Source organism: Pezoporus flaviventris, unplaced genomic scaffold (genome assembly GCF_033815535.1).
Source record: "Pezoporus flaviventris isolate CSIRO_AGI_PZ_B2104156 unplaced genomic scaffold, CSIRO_AGI_Pfla_v1 ptg000578l, whole genome shotgun sequence".
Taxonomy (NCBI): domain Eukaryota; kingdom Metazoa; phylum Chordata; class Aves; order Psittaciformes; family Psittacidae; genus Pezoporus; species Pezoporus flaviventris.
In genome coordinates this window covers 54002-78357 of record NW_026893125.1, presented here as the reverse complement: position 1 = coordinate 78357, position 24356 = coordinate 54002, and the positions used below count along the sequence as shown (strand labels likewise).

The window sequence follows — 24356 nt, the reverse complement described above, 5'->3', positions numbered from 1 at the left end:
GGTCCCTATGGGTCTCTATGGGGCGCAGCCTCCGCAGTTCCTGCGGCCATTTTAAGCCTCCGGCTGCGGAGGCCGCGACACAAAATGGCTGCTGGGGGGGGGGGGGGGGGGAGGAGAGAAGCGGGGGGGGGGCAGGAGCTGTGGGGCTGGAACCCTGTGGGGCAGAGACCCCGGCCCATAGCACGGAGACCCCCCTGCCCCATAGCATGAGGGGACCCAGCCCCATAGCATGGGGGGGGGGGGGGGGGGGGGCAGGAAGTTGCTATGGGGGGGGGCGGGGCCAATCTATGGAGATTAGGGGGGATGTGTGGGGCTGGGACACCCCAAATCTATGGGGCTGAGGAAGCCCTGAAGTGTGGGGCTGGCGGACCCACACGCAGTGGGGCTGCCCGGGCCATAGGGACCCAGAGGCACCCCCATAGGAGGGACCCAGGACTGCATCCGACCCCACAGAGCAGCCCCAGCCCCAGCCCTGGCCCCATAGAACAGCCCAGCCCTGGCACCGGCCCCATAGAAGAGCCCCCCGCCATCATCCTGCCCCATAGAACAGCCGGGCCCACTCCCAGCCCTATAGAACAGCCCCAGCCCCACATCCAGCCCCACACCCAGGCCCATAGAACAGCCCCAGCCCACCACTGGCCCCATAGAACAGCCCCAGCCCACCACCCGGCCCCATAGAACAGCCCCAGCCCCTCATCCTGCCCGTAGAACAGCCCCAGCCCCACACCCAGCCCCATAGAACAGCCCCAGCCCCTCATCCAGCCCATAGAACAGCCCCAGCCCCACATACAGCCCTCACCCAGCCCCATAGAACAGCCCCAGCCCCATAGAACAGCCCCAGCCCCACACGCAGCCCCATAGAACAGACCCAGCCCCTCATCCTCCCCATAGAACAGTCCCAGCCTACCCCCAGCCCCATAGAACAGCTCCAGCCCCATAGAACAGCCCCAGCGCCACATCCAGCCCCATACCCGGCCCCATAGAACAGCCCTAGCCCATAGAACAGCCCCAGCACCACATCCAGCCCCATAGAACAGCCCCAGCCCCACCGCTGGCCCCATGGAACAGACCCAGCCCCTCATCCGGCCCCATAGAACAGACCCAGCCCCTTCATCCGGCCCCATAGAACAGCCCCAGCCCCACACCCGGCCCCATAGAACAGCCCCAGCCCCTCATCCTGCCCCATAGAACAGTCCCAGCCCCACACCCAGCCCCAGAGAACAGCCCCAGCCCCTCATCCTGCCCCGTAGAACAGCCACAGCCCCACATGCAGCCCCATAGAACAGTCCCAGCCCCACCCCTGGCCCCATAGAACAGCCCCAGCCCCTCATCCTGCCCCATAGAACACTCCCAGCCCCACACCCAGCCCCATAGAACAGCCCCAGCCCCTCATCCTGCCCCATAGAACAGCCCCAGCCCCACATCCAGCCCCATAGAACAGCCCCAGCCCCTCATCCTGCCCCATAGAACAGCCCCAGCCCCACACCAGGCCCATGGAACAGCCCCAGCCCCACATCCAGCCCCCACAGAACAGCCCAGCACCACATCCAGCCCCATAGAACAGCCCCAGCCCCACACCCAGCCCCATAGAACAGCCCCAGCCCCACATCCAGCCCCATAGAACAGCCCCAGCCCCACACCCAGCCACATAGAACAGCCCGAGCCCCGCATCCAGCCCCATAGAACAGCCCCAGCCCCACACCTGGCCCCATAGAACAGCCCCATAGAACAGCCCCAGCCCCATAGAACAGCCCCAGCCCCTCATCCTGCCCCATAGATCAGCCCCAGCCCCTCATCCAGCCCCAGAGAACAGCCCCACCCCCACACCTGGCCCCATAGAACAGCCCCAGCCCCACACCCAGCCCCATAGAACAGCCCCAGCCCCTCATCCTGCCCCATAGAACAGTCCCAGCCCCACACCTGGCCCCATAGAACAGCCCCAGCCCCATAGAACAGCCCCAGCCCCTCATCCTGCCCCATAGAACAGCCCCAGCCCCACACCTGGCCCCATAGAACAGCCCCAGCCCCATAGAACAGCCCCAGCCCCTCATCCTGCCCCATTGCCCACAGGTGCTGAGCGCGGCGCTGGAGCTCCCTGAACCGGACGAGCGGCGCCCCCTGGGCCCTGCCCCCCCCAGCGCCCCCCAGCGGCCCCGCCCTGCCCGGAGCCTTCCCCTCCCCCCCGGGCATGGAGGGGGGGGGCGGGGATGGGGGAGGGGCGGTGGATTTGAGGTGGGGGGGAGGGAGCGTGAGGTGGCATCGACATCGTCATTGGCACAATGGCGTTGACGTCATCAGTGACGTCATTGGCTTCGTCGTCGTTGGCATCGATGGCACCGGTGGCGTTGACGTCGTCAGTGACGTCATTGGCATCGTCATCGTCGGCACCGGTGGCCCCAATGGCATTGACGTCAGTGACGTCAGCGGTACCCGTGGCGTTGACGTCGTCATCATCGAGGGCGTCAACGGCACCCATGGCATTGACGTCATCGTCATCCACGCCCTTGGCGCTGACGTCATCATCAGTGACGCCGGCGACGCCGTCGGCATCAGCGTCGGCGCCAACGGCATCCTTGGCGCCGTTGGCATTGACGTCATCATTGGCGCCATTGGCACCGTTGGCATTGACATCATCAGCCTCGTTGGCGCCATTGACACCGTTGGCGTTGACATCATCATCATTGGCGCCGTTGACCCCGTTGGCATTGACGTCATCGTCATCATCGTTGGCGCCGTTGACCCCGTTGGCATTGACGTCATCGTCCTCGCCATTGGCCTCGGCAGCGGCCGTGCCGTTGGCGCCCTTGACGCCATCATCGTCCTCATTGACGCCGTTGGCATTGACGTCGTCGTCGTCACCGTTGGCGGCGGCAGCAGCAGCGTTGGCACCGTTGGTGGCAGCAGCAGCATCATTGGCACCGTTGGCGCCGCCATCGTCGTCGCCGTTGAAGCCATCGCCGTCATCAACGTCATCACCGTCGACATCCTCATTGACTCCATTGACAGCATCATCACCATCGTTGACTCCATTGACCCCACCGTCATCCTTGGCGCCATTGATACCCTCATTGGCACCATTGGCATCCTCATTGACTCCATTGGCACCACCATCCCTGACCCCATTGGCACAACCATCATTGACCCCATTGGCACCGCCATCGCCAACCCCATTAGCACCACCATCATTGACCCCCATTGGCACCACCATCACCATCATTGACCCCATTGGCACCACCATCATTGACCCCATTGGCACCACCATCACCATCATTGACCCCCATTGGCACCACCATCGCCATCAGTGACCCCATTGGCACCACCATCATTGACCCATTGGCACCACCATCGCCATCAGTGACCCCATTGGCACCACCATCATTGACCCCATTAGCACCACCATCACCATCATTGACCCCATTGGCACCACCATCACCATCACTGACCCCATTGGCACCACCATCGCCATCACTGACCCCATTGGCACCACCATCACCATCACTGACCCCATTGGCACCACCATCGTCCTCCTCGCCAGTGGCCGTGCCTTCGCCTCGGCGCCGGCGCTCGCCTTCCACCTGAAGCTGCACCGGGGCCGCCGGGGCCTGGGCTGCCGGCACTGCGGGAAGAGCTTCATCCACGTCAAGAGGCTCCAGACCCATGAGGTGCTGTGCAGGGACGGGACAGCGCCATGGCCAACAGCACCATGGCCAACAGCACCGTCACCCACAGCACCATGGCCAACAGCACCGTCACCAACAGCACCATGGCCAACAGCACCGTCACCAACAGCACCATGGAGAGCACCGTGGCCAACAGCGCCATGGCCAACAGCACTCTGACCAATAGCACCATGGAGGGCACCATGGCCAACAACACCATGGCCAATAGCACTGTCACCAACAGCACCATGGAGAGCACCAATGGCCAACAGCGCCATGGAGAGCACCGTGGCCAACAGCACCATGGACAGAACCATAGCCAACAGCGCCATGGAGAGACCCATGGCCAACAGTACCATGGACAGAACCATAGCAAACAGCGCCATGACCAACAGCACCATGGAGAGACCCATGGCCAACAGCGCCATGACCAACAGCACCATGGAGAGCACCATGACCAACAGCACCATGGCCAGCAGCGCCATGGCCAACAGCACTATGGCCAATAGCACCATGAGAGCACCATGGTCAACAGCACCATGGACAGAACCATAGCCAACAGCACCATGGAGAGCACCATGGCCAACAGCACCATGGCCATCACCAATGGCGCCATGGTGGGCAGTAGCACCCAGACAGTACCCATAGGACCATGGTGGGCAACGGCACCGTCGTGGTCAAGAGCTCCATGGACTCCGCGTCATGAGCAATAGCACCATGGACACCACCACCATGAGCAATAGTGCCAACACCATGAAGGTCAACAGCACCATGGCCACCACCAACACCATGAAGGTCAACAGCCCCTTGGGCTCTGCCAATGGCACCATGGTGGTCACAGCACCATGGCCACCACCAACACCATGGTGGTCAACAGCACCATGGCCACCACCGACGCCGTGAAGGTCAACAGCAGCATGGCCACCACCGACACCATGAAGGTCAACAGCACCATGGCCACCACCAACACCATGGTGGTCAACAGCACCATGGCCACCACCGACACCATGAAGGTCAACAGCCCCATGGGCACCGCCAACGGCACCATGGTGGTCAACAGCACCATGGCCCCCACCGACACCATGAAGGCCAACAACACCACCGTGCCGGCCAACAGCACCAACACCCTACTGGGTAGCAGCGCCATGACGACGGTGGCCAACAGCCCCATGGATGCCCCCAACGCCCCCAAGATGCCCACCGACGGCTCCACCGCGGACAACCCTACTCCAACCACCGATACCCCCCCCACCCCGATGCCCGCTCCCACCACCACCACCACCACCACCACGAGCACCCCCCCCAAACCGGGCAAGAAAGCCCTTTGCTGCGGCACCGCGCGTTGGAGCTGGCCCCGGAGCAAGACGCCGTGGTCAAGGTGGTCGACGGCCACTTGGTCTACGTGTGCGGCACCTGCCACCGCTCCTACATGACCCTGTCGAGCTGAAGCGCCACGCCAACGTCCACTCGTGGCGCCGCACCTACCCCTGCCGTTACTGCGACAAGGTCTTCGCCTTGGCCGAGTACCGCACCAAGCACGAGGTTTGGCACACGGGCGAGCGCCGGTACCAATGCGTCTTCTGCTGGGACACCTTCGTCACCTACTACAACCTCAAGACCCACCAGAAGACCTCGCACGGCATCAACCCGGCCTTGATCTCCTCCGAGAAGACGCCCAACGGCGGCTACCGGCCCAAGGTGGACGCCTTGAAGCTCTACCGCCTGCTCCCCATGCGGGCCCACAAGCGGCCCTACAAGACCTACAACCAGGAAGGCTTCCTCGTGCCGCCGCCGGCCCCGGCGCCGGCCCCGGCGCCCGCCTCCGTCATCGCCTACGGGCCGTCGCCTTCGGTCATCGTACGCAACAGCGCCGCCGTGCCGCCCATCAAGAAGCAAGTGCTCAAGGAGTACGTCGAGGCGCAACAGGCGGCGGCGGTGACGGTGACGCCGGCGCCGCCGCCGCAACCGCCGCCGGGCGACAGCCGGACCATGACGTACGTGGCCAAACCGCGTGCTCGGGGCCGCTGGGGGGGCTGTTGCCAGATCACCGTGCGCATCGGCCAGGAGGCCGTTGTCAAGCGGAGCATCGCCGAGAGCCACCTGCACCCGCCGGCGACAGGCGGCGACGGCGACGCCGAGGAGCGGTTGTGGGGCTACAGCCCCAAAGCCAAGCGGAAGGCGGGGGCCGGCGATGGGGTGAACCCCGCCGCGTGGCGCCGGGGGTGGGCAACACCCGTGCGGGGTGTGCGGGAAGAGCTTCGCGGCGCTGCGGAAGCTGCGGCGGCACCAGCGGGGCCACGCGGAGCCCGGGGGGGACCAAGGGGGGACCCCGGCCCCAGCGGCGCGTGTGGGGCGGCGTCCGGCCCTGCGCTTCGCCTGTAGCCGCTGCGTGAAGGTGTGCAGGACGGCGGCGGCGCTCAGCCGGCACCTCAAGAGGCATCAGGCGGAGCTACAGGCGGAAGAAGGGGGTGTTGGGGGGCAGGAGGGGGCGGCGGCGGCCCCATAGAAGGGGCAGGGGGTGCGGAGGGGGGCGAGGAGGCGCCGGGTGACAAAGAGGCGGCGGGTGACGAGGAAGCGGCGGGTGACAACAGGCGGACGGGGGAACCCCGGGCGAGGGGTGACGCGGCGCTGACGTCACCCCCCCCCGCCGTGGGCGGGGTTTACCCCGTCCAGGATCAGCCATTGGCTCTGCTGAGGCGGGGGGCAGGGAGGACCCCAACCCCCCCCCCCCCCCCTCCCGCCCCACACTTTCACTTTCCCCGCCAGTGGGGGAGGGGGGGGGAGGAGGGGAGCGCCCTGCCCCATAGACGGGGGTGGGGGGGAGCCCGTAGAATGAAGAGGGGGGGGGACCCATAGGAAATGGGGGGCCCTTGAGGGTGAGTTGGGGGTCTGGCCCCATAGAGAAGGGTCCTGCCCATAAACAAGGGCGGGGGGGGGGACACGCCGTAGAATTGTGGGGGCCCCATAGGAGACGAGGGGGCCCCATAGCATATGAGGGGGTTCCTTGCCCCATAACAAAGGGTCCTGCCCCATAGATGGGGGGGGGGAAGGGGGGAATAAGGGACCCCCCCCACTATTGCCCCACCCCCTCCCCCCCCCCACTTTAGGCCCCTCCCCCTATAGCACCTTATGGCAGCCACATTCCACCCCTCCCCCAAGGGGCATGCGAGGCCTCATGTCTTCCTATGGGGGGGAGGGGGGCTTAGCCCCGCCCCCCCGCCCCGCCCCCCCCCCCCCCATTGCAATGAATGGGGCTTGCACGGGGGGGGGGAGGGAGGGGGGAGGGTCTTGTCCAAGCCCCGCCCCCTTCACACCCACCCCCCCACCCCCCTCCCTTTGCACTTTGATGGCCGCATTTGCTACTGACCGGCCCCGCCCCCTTCCCCCTTTAGCCACGCCCCCTTTCTATTGGCCACGCCTCCTTCCCCTCCTTTAGCCACGCCCCTCTCCCCCATTGGCTCCACTCCTTCCTATTGGCCACGCCCTCCCCTCCCCTTCCGCACTGGCTCCGCCTCCTTTGTCTTGACCACGCCCCCCCCCCCGCCTTGGCCCCGCCCCCCCCCCCAGCAGCGAAGCCCCACCCCTAAAAGACTCAACCAATGGGGGACCGCCCGGCCAGCAGGGGGCGCTAGAGCGGGGGGGCAATGGGGAGGTCTCAATGGGATCGTCCAATGGGGCGGCCCCAATGGGGTGACCTCAATGGACACGTAACCAATGGGTGACCTCAATGGAGATGTAACCAATGGGGTGGCACCAATGGAGATGTAACCAATGGGAAGACCTCAATGGACACGTAACCAATGGGGTGGGCACCAATGGGTGACCTCAATGGGGATGTAACCAATGGGGTGACCTCAATGGACACGTAACCAATGGGGTGGCCTCAATGGAGATGTAACCAATGGGTGACCTCAATGGACACGTAACAATGGGGTGGCCTCAATGGAGATGTAAACCAATGGGGTGACCTCAATGGACACGTAACCAATGGGGTGGCCTCAATGGAGATGTAACCAATGGGGTGGCCTCAATGGAGACGTAACCAATGGGGTGGCCTCAATGGACACGTAACCAATGGGGTGGCACCAATGGAGATGTAACCAATGGGGTGGCCTCAATGGACACGTAACCAATGGGGTGGCCTCAATGGGGATGTAACCAATGGGGTGACCTCAATGGAGATGTAACCAATGGGGTGGCACCAATGGAGATGTAACCAATGGGGTGGCCTCAATGGACACGTAACCAATGGGGTGGCCTCAATGGACACGTAACCAATGGGGTGGCCTCAATGGGGATGTAACCAATGGGGTGACCTCAATGGGGATGTAACCAATGGGGTGACCTCAATGGAGATGTAACCAATGGGGTGACCTCAATGGGGATGTAACCAATGGGGTGGCCTCAATGGAGATGTAACCAATGGGGTGACCTCAATGGGGATGTAACCAATGGGGTGGCCTCAATGGAGATGTAACCAATGGGGTGGCCTCAATGGAGATGTAACCAATGGGGTGGCCTCAATGGGAACGTAACCAATGGGTGGCCTCAATGGAGATGTAACCAATGGGGTGGCCTCAATGACACGTAACCAATGGGGTGGCCTCAATGGAGATGTAACCAATGGGTTGGCCTCAATGGACACGTAACCAATGGGGTGGCCTCAATGGAGATGTAACCAATGGGGTGGCCCTAGTGGATATGTAACCAATGGGGTGGCCCCAATGGAGATGTAACCAATGGGGTGGCTCCAATGGGGTGGCCTCAATGGAGATGTAACCAATGGGTGGCACCAATGGAGACGCAACCAATGGAGATGCAACCAATGGGGTGGCCTCAATGGAGACGTAACCAATGGGGTGGCCTCAATGGGGACGTCCAATGGGGTGGCCCCAATGGAGATGTAACCAATGGGATGTCACCAACGGAGACGTAACCAATGGAGATGCGACCAATGGGGTGGCCTCAATGGAGATGCAACCAATGGGGTGTCACCAATGGAGACGCAACCAATGGAGATGCCACCAATGGGGTGGCACCAATGGGTCTGTAACCAATGGGGTGGCCTCAATGGGGTGACCTCAATGGAGATGTAACCAATGGAGATGCCACCAATGGGGTGGCACCAATGGAGATGGCCTCATGGAGATGTAACCAATGGGGTGGCCTCAATGGGGACGTCCAATGGGGTGGCCTCAATGGAGACGCAACCAATGGGGTGGCCTCAATGGGGACGTCCAATGGGGTGGCCCCAATGGGGTGGCCTCAATGGAGACGTAAACCAATGGGGTGGCACCAATGGGGTGGCCTCAATGGAGATGCAACCAATGGGGTGGCCTCAATGGAGATGCAACCAATGGGGTGGCCTCAATGGAGATGCAACCAATGGAAGGCCCCAATGGAGATGTAACCAATGGGATGGCCTCAATGGAGATGCAACCAATGGGATGTCGCCATGGGGTGGCTTCAATCAGGGACGCCCCCATCGGGTGCCCCATGGCGAGGGGTCCCCCAGGGGTGTGGGGCGCCCCATAGCGGTGGCGGTGCCGAATGTCCACTATTTATCTGCATCAATAAACACCTTAGAGCTGAGCTGCATATGGGGCGCTATGGGGAACGTGGGGTGCTATGGGGAGACGTGGGGGTATGGGGATATAGGGGGACATGGGGGGAATGGGGATGTGGGGGGGTATGGGGACATGGGGATATAGGGGGACATGGGGTATGGGGATGTGGGGGGGTATGGGGACATGGGGATATAGGGGACATGGGGGTATGGGGACATGGGGGGCTATGGGGGATATGGGGGCTATTGGAAACATGGGATATAGGGGAACATGGGGGGAAATGGGGATATAGGGGGACATGGGGGGAAACGGGGATATAGGGGACTGGGGGGTATGGGGATGTGGGGGGGGTATGGGGAACATAGGGGTATGGGGGGGACATGGGGGTATGGGGGGACATGGGGGCCTATGGGGGACATGGGGGCCTATGGGGGACATGGGGGGCTATGGGGGATATGGGGGCTATTGGAAACATGGGGATATAGGGGGAACATGGGGGGAAATGGGGATATAGGGGGGACATGGGGGCTATGGGGATATAGGGGGGACATGGGGGACATGGGGATATAGGGGGGACATGGGGGGCTATGGGGACATGGGGATAGAGGGGGGACATGGGGATATAGGGGACATGGGGGCTATGTGGGATATGGGGCGCTATGTGTGGACACTGGGAGCTATGGGGTGCTATGGGGACATGGGGGCCTATGGGGATATGGGGATATCGGGGGGACATGGGGGCTATGGGGGACATGGGGGGTATGGGGACATGGGGGGCTATGGGGGCTATGGGGCGCTATGTGTGACACTGGGAGCTATGGGTGCTATTGGGGACATGGGGGTATAGGGGGGACATGGGGGCTATGGGGACAAGGGGGAGGTATGAGGACGTGGGGCTATGGGTGTCTATGGGGGCTATGGGGGGCAATGGGGATATAGGGGACATGGGGGGGCTATGGGGGCTATGGGGCCTATGTGTGACACTGGGAGCTATGGGGGGCTATGGGGACATGGGGGGCTATGGGGGACATGGGGGGTATGGGGGGTATGAGGACGTGGGGCTGTGGGTGTCTATGGGGGCTATGGGGGGCAATGGGAGATATGGGGAGCTATGTGTGACATTGGGGGCTATGGGGATATGGGGGGTACGGGAGGACATAGACGTGGGGGCTCATGGGGGGCTATGGGGGGCTGTGGGTGCTGACCTGTGGGTCTATGGGGGGCTGTGGGTCTATGGGGGGCTGTGGGTGCTGCCCTGTGGGTCTATGGGGGCTGTGGGTCTATGGGGGGCTGTGGGTCTATGGGGGCTGTGGGTGCTGACCTGTGGGTCTATGGGGGGCTGTGGGTCTATGGGGGCTGTGGGTGCTGACCTGTGGGTCTATGGGGGGCTGTGAGTCTATGGGGCGCTGTGGGTCTATGGGGGGCTGAGTCTATGGGGGGCTGTGGGTCTATGGGGGCTGTGGGTGCTGACCTGTGGGTCTATGGGGGCTGTGGGTCTATGGGGCGCTGTGGGTCTATGGGGGCTGTGGGTCTATGGGGGCTGTGGGTGCTGACCTGTGGGTCTATGGGGGCTGTGGGTCTATGGGGGCTGTGGGTGCTGACCTGTGGGTCTATGGGGGGCTGTGAGTCTATGGGGCGCAGTGGGTCTATGGGGGGCTGTGGGTGCTGACCTGTGGGTCTATGGGCACTGTGGGTCCATGGGGGGCTGTGGGTGCTGACCTGTGGGTCCATGGGGGGCTGTGAGTCTATGGGGCGCAGTGGGTCTATGGGGGCTGTGGGTGCTGACCTGTGGGTCCATGGGGGGCTGTGAGTCTATGGGGCGCTGTGGGTCTATGGGGGCTGTGGGTGCTGACCTGTGGGTCCATGGGGGGCTGTGAGTCTATGGGGCGCAGTGGGTCTATGGGGGGCTGTGGGTGCTCACCTGTGGGTCTATGGGGCGCTGTGGGTCTATGGGGGCTGTGGGTGCTGACCTGTGGGTCTATGGGGGGCTGTGAGTCTATGGGGGCTGTGAGTCTATGGGGCGCTGTGGGTCTATGGGCGCTGTGGGTCTATGGGGGCTGTGGGTGCTGACCTGTGGGTCTATGGGGGCTGTGGGTCTATGGGCGCTGTGGGTGCTGACCTGTGGGTCTATGGGGGCTGTGGGTCTATGGGGCGCTGTGGGTCTATGGGGGCTGTGGGTCTATGGGCGCTGTGGGTGCTGACCTGTGGGTCTATGGGGGCTGTGGGTCTATGGGGCGCTGTGGGTCTATGGGGGCTGTGGGTCTATGGGCGCTGTGGGTGCTGACCTGTGGGTCCATGGGGGGCTGTGAGTCTATGGGGCGCAGTGGGTCTATGGGGGGCTGTGGGTCTATGGGGGCTGTGGGTGCTGACCTCTGGGTCTATGGGGCGCAGTGGGTCTATGGGGGGCTGTGGGTCTATGGGGGCTGTGGGTCTATGGGGGCTGTGGGGGCTGACCTGTGGGTCTATGGGCGCTGTGGGTCTATGGGGGCTGTGGGTGCTGACCTGTGGGTCTATGGGGCGCTGTGGGTCTATGGGGGGCTGTGGGTGCTGACCTGTGGGTCCATGGGGGGCTGTGAGTCTATGGGGCACAGTGGGTCTATGGGGGGCTGTGGGTGCTGACCTGTGGGTCTATGGGGCGCAGTGGGTCTATGGGGGGCTGTGGGTCTATGGGGGCTGTGGGTCTATGGGGGCTGTGGGGGCTGACCTGTGGGTCTATGGGGCGCAGTGGGTCTATGGGGGGCTGTGGGTCTATGGGGGCTGTGGGTGCTGACCTGTGGGTCTATGGGGCGCAGTGGGTCTATGGGGGGCTGTGGGGGCTGACCTGTGGGTCTATGGGCGCTGTGGGTCTATGGGGGCTGTGGGTGCTGACCTGTGGGTCTATGGGGCGCAGTGGGTCTATGGGGCGCTGTGGGTCTATGGGGGGCTGTGGGTGCTGACCTGCGGGTCTATGGGGCGCTGTGACCCCGCATTGACCACGCCCCTTGCGTCGCCGTGGCCACGCCCCCTCCGTTGCCATAACCACGCCCCTTGCGTCACCGTGACCACGCCCCTCCGTTCACATAACCACGCCCCCTGCACCGCCGTGGCCACGCCCCCCTCCGTTGCCATGGTCACGCCCTTCCTGCCGCGGCCGCCATCTTGGATGAGGGCGGAAGCGGCGGCGGCCTGAGGTGAGGGCCTATGGGGCGCGCTATGGGGCGCGCTATGGGGCGCGCTATGGGGCGCGCTATGGGGTCCGGTCTCACCCCCCCCCCCCCCAGATGACCATTCACAACCTGTACATCTTCGACCGGAGCGGGACGTGCCTGCACTACAGTGAATGGCACCGGCGGCGGCAGGCCGGGATCCCCAAGGAGGAGGTGGGAGATGGGGGGCGATGTGTGGGGCTGGAGGGGGGTTATGGGGGGGGATGTGTGGGGCTGGAGGGGGGTTATGGGGGGGATGTGTGGGGCTGGAGGGGGGTTATGGGGGGGGCTGGAGGGGGGTTATGGGGGGGGTGTGTGGGGCTGGAGGGGGGTTATGGGGGGGATGTGTGGGGCTGGAGGGGGGTTATGGGGGGGGCTGGAGGGGGGTTATGGGGGGGATGTGTGGGGCTGGAGGGGGGTTATGGGGGGGGATGTGTGGGGCTGGAGGGGGGTTATGGGGGGGATGTGTGGGGCTGGAGGGGGGTTATGGGGGGGGCTGGAGGGGGGTTATGGGGGCGATGTGTGGGGCTGGAGGGGGGTTATGGGGGGGGCTGGAGGGGGGTTATGGGGGGATGTGTGGGGCTGGAGGGGGGTTATGGGGAGGATGTGTGGGGCTGGAGGGGGGTTATGGGGGGGGCTGGAGGGGGGTTATGGGGGGGATGTGTGGGGCTGGAGGGGGGTTATGGGGGGGGCTGGAGGGGGGTTATGGGGGGATGTGTGGGGCTGGAGGGGGGTTATGGGGGGGGGATGTGTGGGGCTGGAGGGGGGTTATGGGGGGGATGTGTGGGGCTGGAGGGGGGTTATGGGGGGGGGATGTGTGGGGCTGGAGGGGGGTTATGGGGGGGGGATGTGTGGGGCTGGAGGGGGGTTATGGGGGGGGATGTGTGGGGCTGGAGGGGGGTTATGGGGGGGGATGTGTGGGGCTGGATGGGGGTTATGGGGGGGATGTGTGGGGCTGGAGGGGGGTTATGGGGGGGATGTGTGGGGCTGGAGGGGGGTTATGGGGGGGATGTGTGGGGCTGGAGGGGGGTTATGGGGGGGATGTGTGGGGCTGGAGGGGGGTTATGGGGGGGATGTGTGGGGCTGGAGGGGGGTTATGGGGGGGATGTGTGGGGCTGGAGGGGGGTTATGGGGGGGATGTGTGGGGCTGGAGGGGGGTTATGGGGGGGATGTGTGGGGCTGGAGGGGGGTTATGGGGGGCGATGTGTGGGGCTGGAGGGGGGTTATGGGGGGGATGTGTGGGGCTGGAGGGGGGTTATGGGGGGGGATGTGTGGGGCTGGAGGGGGGTTATGGGGGGGATGTGTGGGGCTGGAGGGGGGTTATGGGGGGGATGTGTGGGGCTGGAGGGGGGTTATGGGGGGGATGTGTGGGGCTGGAGGGGGGTTATGGGGGGGGATGTGTGGGTAATGGGGTTTAAAGGGGGGTTTGGGGGGTGGAGACCGGCTATTGGGGCTCATCATGGCCTCCAAAACCCCACATCCCACACCCCACATCCCACACCCCATATCCCACACCCCACATCCCACACCCCACATCCCACACCCCACATCCCACACCCCATATCCCACACCCCACATCCCACACCCCACATCCCACACCCCACATCCCACACCCCACATCCACACCCCAGGAATTCAAGCTCATGTTCGGGATGCTTTTCTCCCTCCGCTCCTTCGTGAGCAAGATGAGCCCCACGGACATGTATCCTCTTGGTGTAGGGGCTGCCCCATAGCTCTTGGGGGTCCCGAGGTACTGCAGGCACCCCATAGACCCCGATGGGGGAGCCCCAGGGGTGAGATGTGGGGGGGAAAGACCTGGGGTAATGGAGGTCTCTATGGGGTCGCTGTGGGTCTCTATGGGTCTCTATGGGGTTGCTGTGGGGTCCCTATGGGGTCTCTATGGGTCTCTATGGGGTTGCTGTGGATCTTCATGGGTCTCTGTAGGGTGTGTGGGTCCCTATGGGGTCTCTGTGGGTCGCTATGGGGTCTCTGTGGGTCTCTATGGGGTCCCTATGGGGTCTCTGTGGGGTCCCTATGGTGTGTATGGGGTCTCTATGGGGTCTCTGTGGGGTCCCTATGGGGTCTCTGTGGGTCGCTATGGGTCTCTGTGAGGTCTCTGTGGGTCCCTATGGTGTGTATGGGGTCTCTGCGGATCTCTGTGGCTTCTCTATAGATCTCTGTGGGGTCCCTATGGGGTCTTTGTGGGTCTCTGTGGGGTCTCTGTGGGTCCCTATGGTGTGTATGGGGTCTCCATGGGCTCTCTATAGGGTCCCTATGGCTCTCTGTGGGGTGTCTCTGGGTGGCCATGGGGTCTCTATGGGGTCCCTATGGGTCTCTGTGGGTCTCTGTGGGGTCTCTATGGGTCTCTATGGGTCTCTGTGGGTCTCTATGGGTCGCTATGGGTCTCTCTGGGTCCCTGTGGGTTGCTATGGGTTGCTATGGGTCTCTATGGGGTCTCTGTGGGTCTCTATGGGTCTCTGTGGGTTGCTATGGGTCTCTATGGGGTCCCTATGGGTCTCTGTGGGGTCTCTGTGGGTCTCTGGGGTCCTTGTGGGTTACTATGGGTCGCTATGGGTCTGTGTGGGTCTCTATGGGGTCCCTATGGGTCTCTGTGGGGTCTCTATGGGTCTCTATGGGGTCCCTATAGGTCTTTATGGGTCCCTATGGGTCTCTGTGGGTCTCTATGGGTCCCTGTGGGTCTCTGTGGGTCTCTATGGGGTCTCTATGGGTCGCTATGGGTCGCTATGGGTCTCTATGGGGTCTCTATGGGTCTCTATGGGGTCTCTGTGGGTCTCTGTGGGTCTCTATGGGGTCTTTATGGGTCTCTGTGGGTTGCTATGGGTCTCTATGGGGTCTCTATGGGTCTCTATGGGTCTCTGTGGGTCCCTATGGGGTCTCTGTGGGTCTCTATGGGGTCTCTATGGGTCTCTATGGGTCTCTATGGGTCTGTGTGGGTCCCTATGGGGTCTCTGTGGGTCTCTATGGGGTCTCTATGGGTCTCTATGGGGTCTCTATGGGTCTCTATGGGTCTCTATGGGTCTCTATGGGGTCTCTATGGGGTCTCTATGGGTCTCTATGGGTCTCTATGGGTCTCTGTGTGTCCCTGTGGGTCGCTATGAGCCTGAGCGCGCAGGCGGGACGGGTTCCTGTCCTTCCACACCTCCCGCTACCGGCTCCATTACTACGAGACCCCGAGCGGGCTGCGCCTCGTGCTCAACACGGACCTGGGCGTGAGCAGCGCCCGCGAGGCCCTGCAGCACATCTACAGCAACGTGAGTGACCCAAAACTGCCTCAAATGGACCCAAAACCGCCTTAAATAGACCCAAAACCACCTTAAATGGACCCAAAACCGCCTCAAATGGACCCAAAACCGCCTTAAATGGACCCAAAACCGCCTTAAATAGACCCAAAACCGCCTTAAATGGACCCAAAACCGCCTTAAATAGACCCAAAACTGCGTCAAATGGACCCAAAACCGCCTCAAATAGACCCAGAACCGCCTTAAATGGACCCAAAACTGCCTTAAATGGACCCAAAACTGCCTTAAATGGACCCAAAACCGCCTTAAATGGACCCAAAACCGCCTTAAATGGACCCAAAACCGCCTTAAATAGACCCAAAACCGCCTTATATGGACCCAAAACCGCCTTAAATAGACCCAAAACTGCATCAAATGGACCCAAAACCGCCTTATATGGACCCAAAACTGCCTTAAATGGACCCAAAACCGCCTTAAATGGACCCAAAACCGCCCCAAACGGACCCAAAACCGCCTTAAATGGACCCAAAACCGCCTTAAATGGACCCAAAACCGCCTCAAACGGACCCAAAACTGCCTTAAATGGACCCAAAACTGCCTCAAATGGACCCAAAACCGCCTTAAATGGACCCAAAACTGCCTCAAATGGACCCAAAACCACCTTAAATGGACCCAAAACCGCCTTAAATAGACCCAAAACCGCCCCAAACGGACCCAAAACCGCCTTAAATAGACCCAAAACCACCTTAAATGGACCCAAAACCGCCTTAAATGGACCCAAAACCACCTTAAATGGACCCAAAACCGCCTCAAATGGACCCAAAACCGCCTTAAATGGACCCAAAACCACCTTAAATGGACCCAAAACTGCCTTAAATGGACCCAAAACCGCCTTAAATGGACCCAAAACCGCCCCAAACGGACCCAAAACCGCCTTAAATGGACCCAAAACCGCCTTAAATGGACCCAAAACCGCCTTAAATGGACCCAAAACCGCCCCAAACGGACCCAAAACCACCTTAAATGGACCCAAAACCGCCTTAAATAGACCCAAAACCGCCTTAAATGAACCCAAAACTGCCTTAAATGGACCCAAAACCGCCTCAAATGGACCCAAAACCGCCTCAAATAGACCCAAAACCGCCTCAAATGGACCCAAAACCACCTTAAATAGACCCAAAACCACCTTAAATAGACCCAAAACCGCCTTAAATGGACCCAAAACTGCCTTAAATGGACCCAAAACCGCCTCAAATGGACCCAAAACCGCCTTAAATAGACCCAAAACTGCCTTAAATAGACCCAAAACCGCCTCAAATGGACCCAAAACCACCTTAAATGGACCCAAAACCGCCTTAAATAGACCCAAAACCGCCTCAAATGGACCCAAAACCACCTTAAACGGACCCAAAACTGCCTCAAATAGACCCAAAACCGCCTTAAATAGACCCAAAACTGCCCCAAACGGACCCAAAACCGCCTCAAATGGACCCAAAACCACCTTAAATAGACCCAAAACCGACCCAAACCGACCCAAAACCACCCAAAACGGGCCCAAAACTGCCTCAAACTGACCCAAAACCACCCAAAACGGGCCCAAAACCGCCTCAAATGGACCCAAAACCACCCAAATGGACCCAAAACCGCCCCAAACGGACCCAAAACCACCTTAAATAGACCCAAAACCACCCCAAACGGACCCAAAACCGCCCCAAATGGACCCAAAACCGCCTTAAATAGACCCAAAACCGCCCCAAACTGACCCAAAACCACCTCAAACGGACCCAAAACTGCCCCAAACTGACCCAGACCCACCAAAAACGGGCCCAAAACCGCTCAAATGGACCCAAAACCGACCCAAACGGACCCAAAACCACCCAAAACGGACCCAAAACCACCTTAAATAGACCCAAAACCACCTTAAATAGACACAAAACTGCCCCAAACGGACCCAAAACCGCCTTAAATAGACCCAAAACCACCCAAACGGACCCAAAACTGCCCCAAATGGACCCAAAACCGCCTTAAATAGACCCAAAACCGCCCCAAACGGACCCAAAACCACCTTAAATAGACCCAAAACCGCCTCAAACGGACCCAAAACCACCCATACGGACCCAAAACCGCCCCAAACTGACCCAAAACCACACAAAATGGGCCCAAAACTGCCTTAAACTGACCCAAAACCGACCCAAACGGACCCAAAACCACCCAAAACAGACCCAAAACCACCTTAAATAGACCCAAAACCACCTTAAATGGACCCAAAACCGACCCAAACTGACCCAAAACCGCCTCAAATGGACCCAAAACCACCTTAAATAGACCCAAAACCACCCCAAACGGACCCAAAACCGCCCCAAACTGACCCAAAACCACCCAAAATGGGCCCAAAACTGCCTTAAACTGACCCAAAACCGACCCAAACGGACCCAAAACCACCCAAAACAGACCCAAAACCACCTTAAATAGACCCAAAACCACCTTAAATGGACCCAAAACCGACCCAAACTGACCCAAAACCACCTCAAATGGACCCAAAACCACCTTAAATGGACCCAAAACCACCCCAAACAGACCCAAAACCGACCCAAACTGACCCAAAACCACCTTAAATAGACCCAAAACCGCCACAAATGGACCCAAAACCACCTTAAATAGACCCAAAACCACCTTAAATAGACCCAAAACCGCCTCAAATGCACCCAAAACCGCCTTAAATAGACCCAAAACCACCTTAAATAGACCCAAAACCACTTAAATGGACCCAAAACCACCTTAAATAGACCCAAAACCGCCTCAAATGCACCCAAAACCGCCTTAAATAGACCCAAAACCACCTTAAATAGACCCAAAACCACTTAAATGGACCCAAAACCACCTTAAATAGACCCAAAACCACCTTAAATAGACCCAAAACCACTTAAATGGACCCAAAACCACCTTAAATAGACCCAAAACCGACCCAAACGGACCCAAAACCGCCTTAAATAGACCCAAAACCACCTTAAATAGACCCAAAACCACCTTAAATAGACCCAAAACCACCTTAAACGGACCCAGAACCACCCAAATGGACCCAAAACCGCCCCAAATGGACCCAAAAGCCACCAAAACCCACCCAAATGTGACCCCCAAATGCTATGGGGGGTCTATGGGTGCTATGGGGGGTCTATGGGTGCTATGGGGGGGTCTATGGGTGCTATGGGGGGTCTATGGGTGCTATGGGGGGGTCTATGGGTTCTATGGGGGGGTCTATGGGTGCTATGGGGGGTGTATGGGTGCTATGGGGGGGGCTATGGGTGGTCCATGGGTGCTATGAGGGGGTCTGTGGGTGCTATGGGGGGGGCTATGGATGCTGGCGGGGCATCTATGGGTGCTATGGGGGGTCCATGGGTGCTATGGGGGGTCTGTGGGTGCTGTGGTGTGGTCTATGGGTGCTATAGAGGGGTCTGTGGGTGCTATGGGGGTTCTATGGGTGCTGTGGGGGGGGTCCATGCATGCTATGGGGGGGTCTATGGGTGCTATGGAGGGGTCTGTGGGTGTTATGGGGGGTTCTATGGGTGCTATGGAGGAGTCTATGGGTGCTATGGAGGGGTCTGTGGGTGCTATGGGGGGTTCTATGGGTGCTATGGGGGGTTCTATGGGTGCTATGGGGTTTCTGTGGGTGCTATGGGGTCTCTGTGTGTGCTATGGGGGTCTCTGTGGGTGCTATGGGGGGGTTCTATGAGTGCTATGGGGGGTTCTATAGGTGCTATGGGTTTTCTATGGGTGCTATGGGCGGTTCTATGGGTGCTATGGGGGGTTATATGGGTGCTATGGGGTCTCTGTGGGTGCTATGCGGTCTCTATGGGTGCTATGGGGGGTTCTATGGGTCCCTATGGGTCTCTATGGGTGCTATGGGGGGTGCTATGGGGGGTTCTATGGGTGCTATGGGGAGTTCTATGGGTCCCTATGGGTCTCTATGGGTGCTATGGGGGGTTCTATGGGTGCTATGGGGTCTCTGTGGGTGCTATTGGGGGGGGTTCCATGGGCCTGTATGGGTCAGTCCATGTGCTCTATGGGGGTCCCATTGGTCTCTATGGGGTCTTTATGGGGTCCCTATGGGTCTCTATGGGTCTCTATGGGTGCTGGGGGGGTCCATGGGTGCTATGGGGGGTTCTGTGGGTGCTGTGGATGAGTCTGTGGGTGCTCTGGGGTTTCTATGGGTGCTCTGGGGTTTCTATGGGTGCTATGGGGGGTTCTGTGGGTGCTATGGGGTGTTCTATGGGTACTATGGAGTGGTCTGTGGGTGCTATGGAGGGGGGTCCATGGGTGCTATGGGGGGTTCTATGGGTGCTATGGGGGGTTCTATGGGTGGTATGGGGTCTCTGTGGGTGCTATGGGGTTTCTATGGGTGCTATGGGGGGTTCTATGGGTGCTATGGGGTCACTGTGGGTGCTATGGGGGGGGGTCCATGGGTGCTATGGGTGGTTCTATGGGTGCTATGGGGTTTCTATGGGTGCTATGGGGGTTTCTATGGGTGCTATGGGGTCCCTATGGGGTCTCTGTGGGTTCTATGGGGTCTCTATGGGTGCTATGGGGGGTTCTATGGGTGCTATGGGTGGTTCTATGGGTGCTATGGGGTTTCTATGGGTGCTATGGGGGTTTCTATGGGTGCTATGGGGTCCCTATGGGGTCTCTGTGGGTTCTATGGGGTCTCTATGGGTGCTATGGGGGGTTCTATGGGTGCTATGGGTGGTTCTATGGGTGCTATGGGGTTTCTATGGGTGCTATGGGGGTTTCTGTGGGTGCTATGGGGTCCCTATGGGGTCTCTGTGGGTTCTATGGGGTCTCTATGGGTGCTATGGGGGGTTCTATGGGTGCTATGGGCGGTTCTATGGGTGCTATGGGGTTTCTATGGGTGCTATGGTGGTTTCTATGGGTGCTATGGGGTCCCTATGGGGTCTCTGTGTGTTCTATGGGGTTTCTATGGGTGCTATGGGGGTTTCTATGGGTGCTATGGGGAGTTCTATGGGTGCTATGGGGGTTTCTATGGGTGCTATGGGGGTTTCTATGGGTGCTATGGGGGGTTCTATGGGTGCTATGGGGTCACTGTGGGTGCTATGGGGGGGGGTCCATGGGTGCTATGGGTGGTTCTATGGGTGCTATGGGGTTTCTATGGGTGCTATGGGGGTTTCTATGGGTGCTATGGGGTCCCTATGGGGTCTCTGTGGCTTCTATGGGGTCTCTATGGGTGCTATGGGGGGTTCTATGGGTGCTATGGGTGGTTCTATGGGTGCTATGGGGTTTCTATGGGTGCTATGGGGGTTTCTATGGGTGCTATGGGGTCCCTATGGGGTCCCTATGGGGTCTCTGTGGCTTCTATGGGGTTTCTATGGGTGCTATGGGGAGTTCTATGGGTGCTATGGGGGGTCTCTATAGGTGCTATGGTGGGGATTCCATGGGCCTCTATGGGTCAATCCATGTGCTCTATGGGGGTCCCATTGGTCCCTATGTGTCCCTATGGTCCCTATGTATCCCTATGTATCCCTATGTGTCTCTATGGGTCCCTATGTATCCCTATGGGTCTCTATGGGTCTCTATGGGTCCCTATGGGTCTCTATGGGTCTCTATGGGTCTCTATGGGTCCTATGGGTCCCGATGCTGCCCCCTTTCCCCCCCAGCTCTTCGTGGACCTCGTTACGAAGAACCCGCTGTGCCCCCCCCGCGCCCCGGTGCAGAGTGAGCTCTTCCGGGCGCGCCTGGACGCCTTCATCCGGGCACTGCCCTTCTTCGCGCCGCGGCCCGCCTGACGCGCGCTGCGCCCCCTGCCGGCGCGGAGGTCCGCCGAGAGCCATGGGGCACCGGGGAGCTCTGTGGGGCAGCGTGGTGCTCTATGGGGCACGATACACCCTATAGGGAACCATGGCGCTCTATGGGGCACCACGGGGCTCTATGGGGCACGATACATCCTATGGGAAACCATGGGGCTCTGTGGGGCAGCGTGGTGCTCTGTGGGGCAGCGTGGTGCTCTATGGGGCAGCGTGGTGCTCTGTGGGGCAGCGTGGTGCTCTATGGGGCAGCGTGGTGCTCTATGGGGCACGATACATCCTATAGGGAACCATGGGGCTCTATGGGGCACGATACACCCTATAGGGAACCATGGTGCTCTATGGGGCACGATACACCCTATAGAGAACCATGGCGCTCTATGGGGCACCACGGGGCTCTATGGGGCACGATACATCCTATGGGAAACCATGGCACGCTATGGGGCACGATACATCCTATAGGGAACCATGGTGCTCTATGGGGCACGATACACCCTATAGGGAACCATGGCACTCTATGGGGCAGCGTGGTGCTCTGTGGGGCACGATACACCCTATGGGGAACCATGGGGCTCTATGGGGCAGCGTGGTGCTCTGTGGGGCACGATACACCCTATAGGGAACCATGGCGCTCTATGGGGCACGATACACCCTATAGGGAACCATGGCGCTCTATGGGGCAGCGTGGTGCTCTATGGGGCACGATACACCCTATAGGGAACCATGGTGCTCTATGGGGCACGATACACCCTATAGGGAACCATGGCGCTCTATGGGGCACCACGGGGCTCTATGGGGCACGATACATCCTATGGGAAACCATGGGGCTCTGTGGGGCAGCGTGGTGCTCTGTGGGGCAGCGTGGTGCTCTATGGGGCAGCGTGGTGCTCTATGGGGCACGATACATCCTATGGGGAACCATGGTGCTCTATGGGGCACGATACACCCTATGGGAAACCATGGTGCTTTATGGGGCACGATACACCCTATAGGGAACCATGGGGCTCTATGGGGCAGCGTGGTGCTCTATGGGGTACGATACATCCTATGGGGAACCATGGTGCTCTATGGGGCACGATACACCCTATAGAGAACCATGGCGCTCTATGGGGCACCACGGGGCTCTATGGGGCACGATACATCCTATGGGAAACCATGGCACACTATGGGGCACGATACATCCTATAGGGAACCATGGTGCTCTATGGGGCACGATACACCCTATAGGGAACCATGGCGCTCTATGGGGCAGCGTGGTGCTCTGTGGGGCACGATACACCCTATGGGGAACCATGGGGCTCTATGGGGCAGCGTGGTGCTCTGTGGGGCACGATACACCCTATAGGGAACCATGGCGCTCTATGGGGCACGATACACCCTATGGGGAACCATGGGGCTCTGTGGGGCAGCGTGGTGCTCTATGGGGCATGATACACCCTATGGGAAACCATGGTGCTCTATGGGGCACGATACACCCTATAGAGAACCATGGCGCTCTATGGGGCACCACGGAGCTCTATGGGGCACGATACATCCTATAGGGAACCATGGCGCTCTATGGGGCACCACGGGGCTCTATGGGGCACGATACATCCTATGGGGAACCATGGTGCTCTATGGGGCACAATACATCCTATAGGGAACCATGGTGCTCTATGGGGCACGATACACCCTATGGGGAACCATGGTGCTCTATGGGGCAGCGTGGTGCTCTATGGGGCAGCGTGGTGCTCTATGGGGCACCGGGGAGCTCTGTGGGGCAGCGTGGTGCTCTATGGGGCACGATACATCCTATGGGGAACCATGGCACTCTATGGGCACGATGCACCCTATGGGGCACAATACATCCTATAGGGAACCATGGCACTCTATGGGGCAGCAAGGCACTCTATGGGGAACTGCGGCGCTCTATGGGGCACCGAGGAGCTCTATGGGGCACGATGCACCCTATAGGGAACCATGGCACTCTATGGGGCAGCATGGCGCTCTATGGGGCACCAAGGCGCTCTATGGGGCAGCATGACTTCCTATGGGGTGCCCTGAACCCCCCCCATGGGGCACAATGACACCCTATGGGGCACAATGCACTCTATGGGGCACCATGACTTCCTATGGGGTGCCCTAAACCCCCCCATGGGGCACCATGACACCCTATGGGGCACAATGACACCCTATGGGGCACAATGCACTCTATGGGTCACAGTGGCACCCTATGGGGCACCCTGCCCCCTCTATGGGGCACCCACCCCGCATGGAATAAAGGCCCCGTTGGTTCTCAGCTCTCTGTGGATGCTATGGGGGGGGTGGGGGGGGTGTTCAGGGCTCTATGGGGCAGGAGGAGCTCTCCCATTGCCCCCTAACCCCTCCCATTGCCCCCTAACCCCGCCCATTGCCCCCTAACCCCGCCCCATTGCCCCCTAACCCCTCCCATTGCCCCCTAACCCCTCCCATTGCCCCCTAACCCCTCCCATTGCCCCCTAACCCCTCCCATTGCCCCCTAACCCCTCCCATTGCCCCCTAACCCCTCCCATTGCCCCCTAACCCCTCCCATTGCCCCCTAACCCCTCCCATTGCCCCCTAACCCCTCCCATTGCCCCCTAACCCCTCCCATTGCCCCTAACCCCTCCCATTGCCCCCTAACCCCTCCCATTGCCCCCTAACCCCTCCCATTGCCCCCTAACCCCGCCCATTGCCCCCTAACCCCTCCCATTGCCCCCTAACCCCGCCCCATTGCCCCCTAACCCCGCCCATTGCCCCCTAACCCCTCCCATTGCCCCCTAACCCCGCCCATTGCCCCCTAACCCCGCCCCATTGCCCCCTAACCCCTCCCATTGCCCCCTAACCCCTCCCATTGCCCCCTAACCCCGCCCAT

The 24356-nt window shown here is 60.5% G+C and overlaps 2 protein-coding genes across 2 annotated transcripts; both read left to right on the top strand.

Annotated features, from left to right (window-relative positions):
• Positions 1–4504: 4504 nt before the first annotated feature.
• Positions 4505–6165, top strand: LOC133264051 (zinc finger and BTB domain-containing protein 4-like). The gene is given in 4 exon segments (XM_061443953.1): positions 4505–4793; positions 4853–5098; positions 5101–5848; positions 5850–6165. Coding segments are annotated over 4 exon segments (1599 nt in total).
• Positions 6166–12281: 6116 nt separating this feature from the next.
• TRAPPC1 (trafficking protein particle complex subunit 1) lies at positions 12282–21466 on the top strand. Its single transcript, XM_061443948.1, has 5 exons — positions 12282–12396; positions 12487–12585; positions 14043–14113; positions 15545–15683; positions 21338–21466. The coding sequence occupies exons 2-5, from the start codon at positions 12487–12489 to the stop codon at positions 21464–21466; spliced, it is 438 nt and encodes a 145-aa protein (XP_061299932.1). The 5' UTR covers positions 12282–12396.
• Positions 21467–24356: the final 2890 nt, after the last annotated feature.

Excerpts from the sequence above, each read along its gene's own strand:
- TRAPPC1 (XM_061443948.1), top strand. The coding sequence starts at position 12,487 with ATGACCATTCACAACCTGTACATCTTCGACCGGAGCGGGACGTGCCTG. Across the intron at positions 12,586-14,042 it reads CCGGGATCCCCAAGGAGGAG|GAATTCAAGCTCATGTTCGG; the intron begins GTGGGAGATGGG and ends TCCACACCCCAG. Across the intron at positions 14,114-15,544 it reads AAGATGAGCCCCACGGACAT|GCGGGACGGGTTCCTGTCCT; the intron begins GTATCCTCTTGG and ends CTGAGCGCGCAG.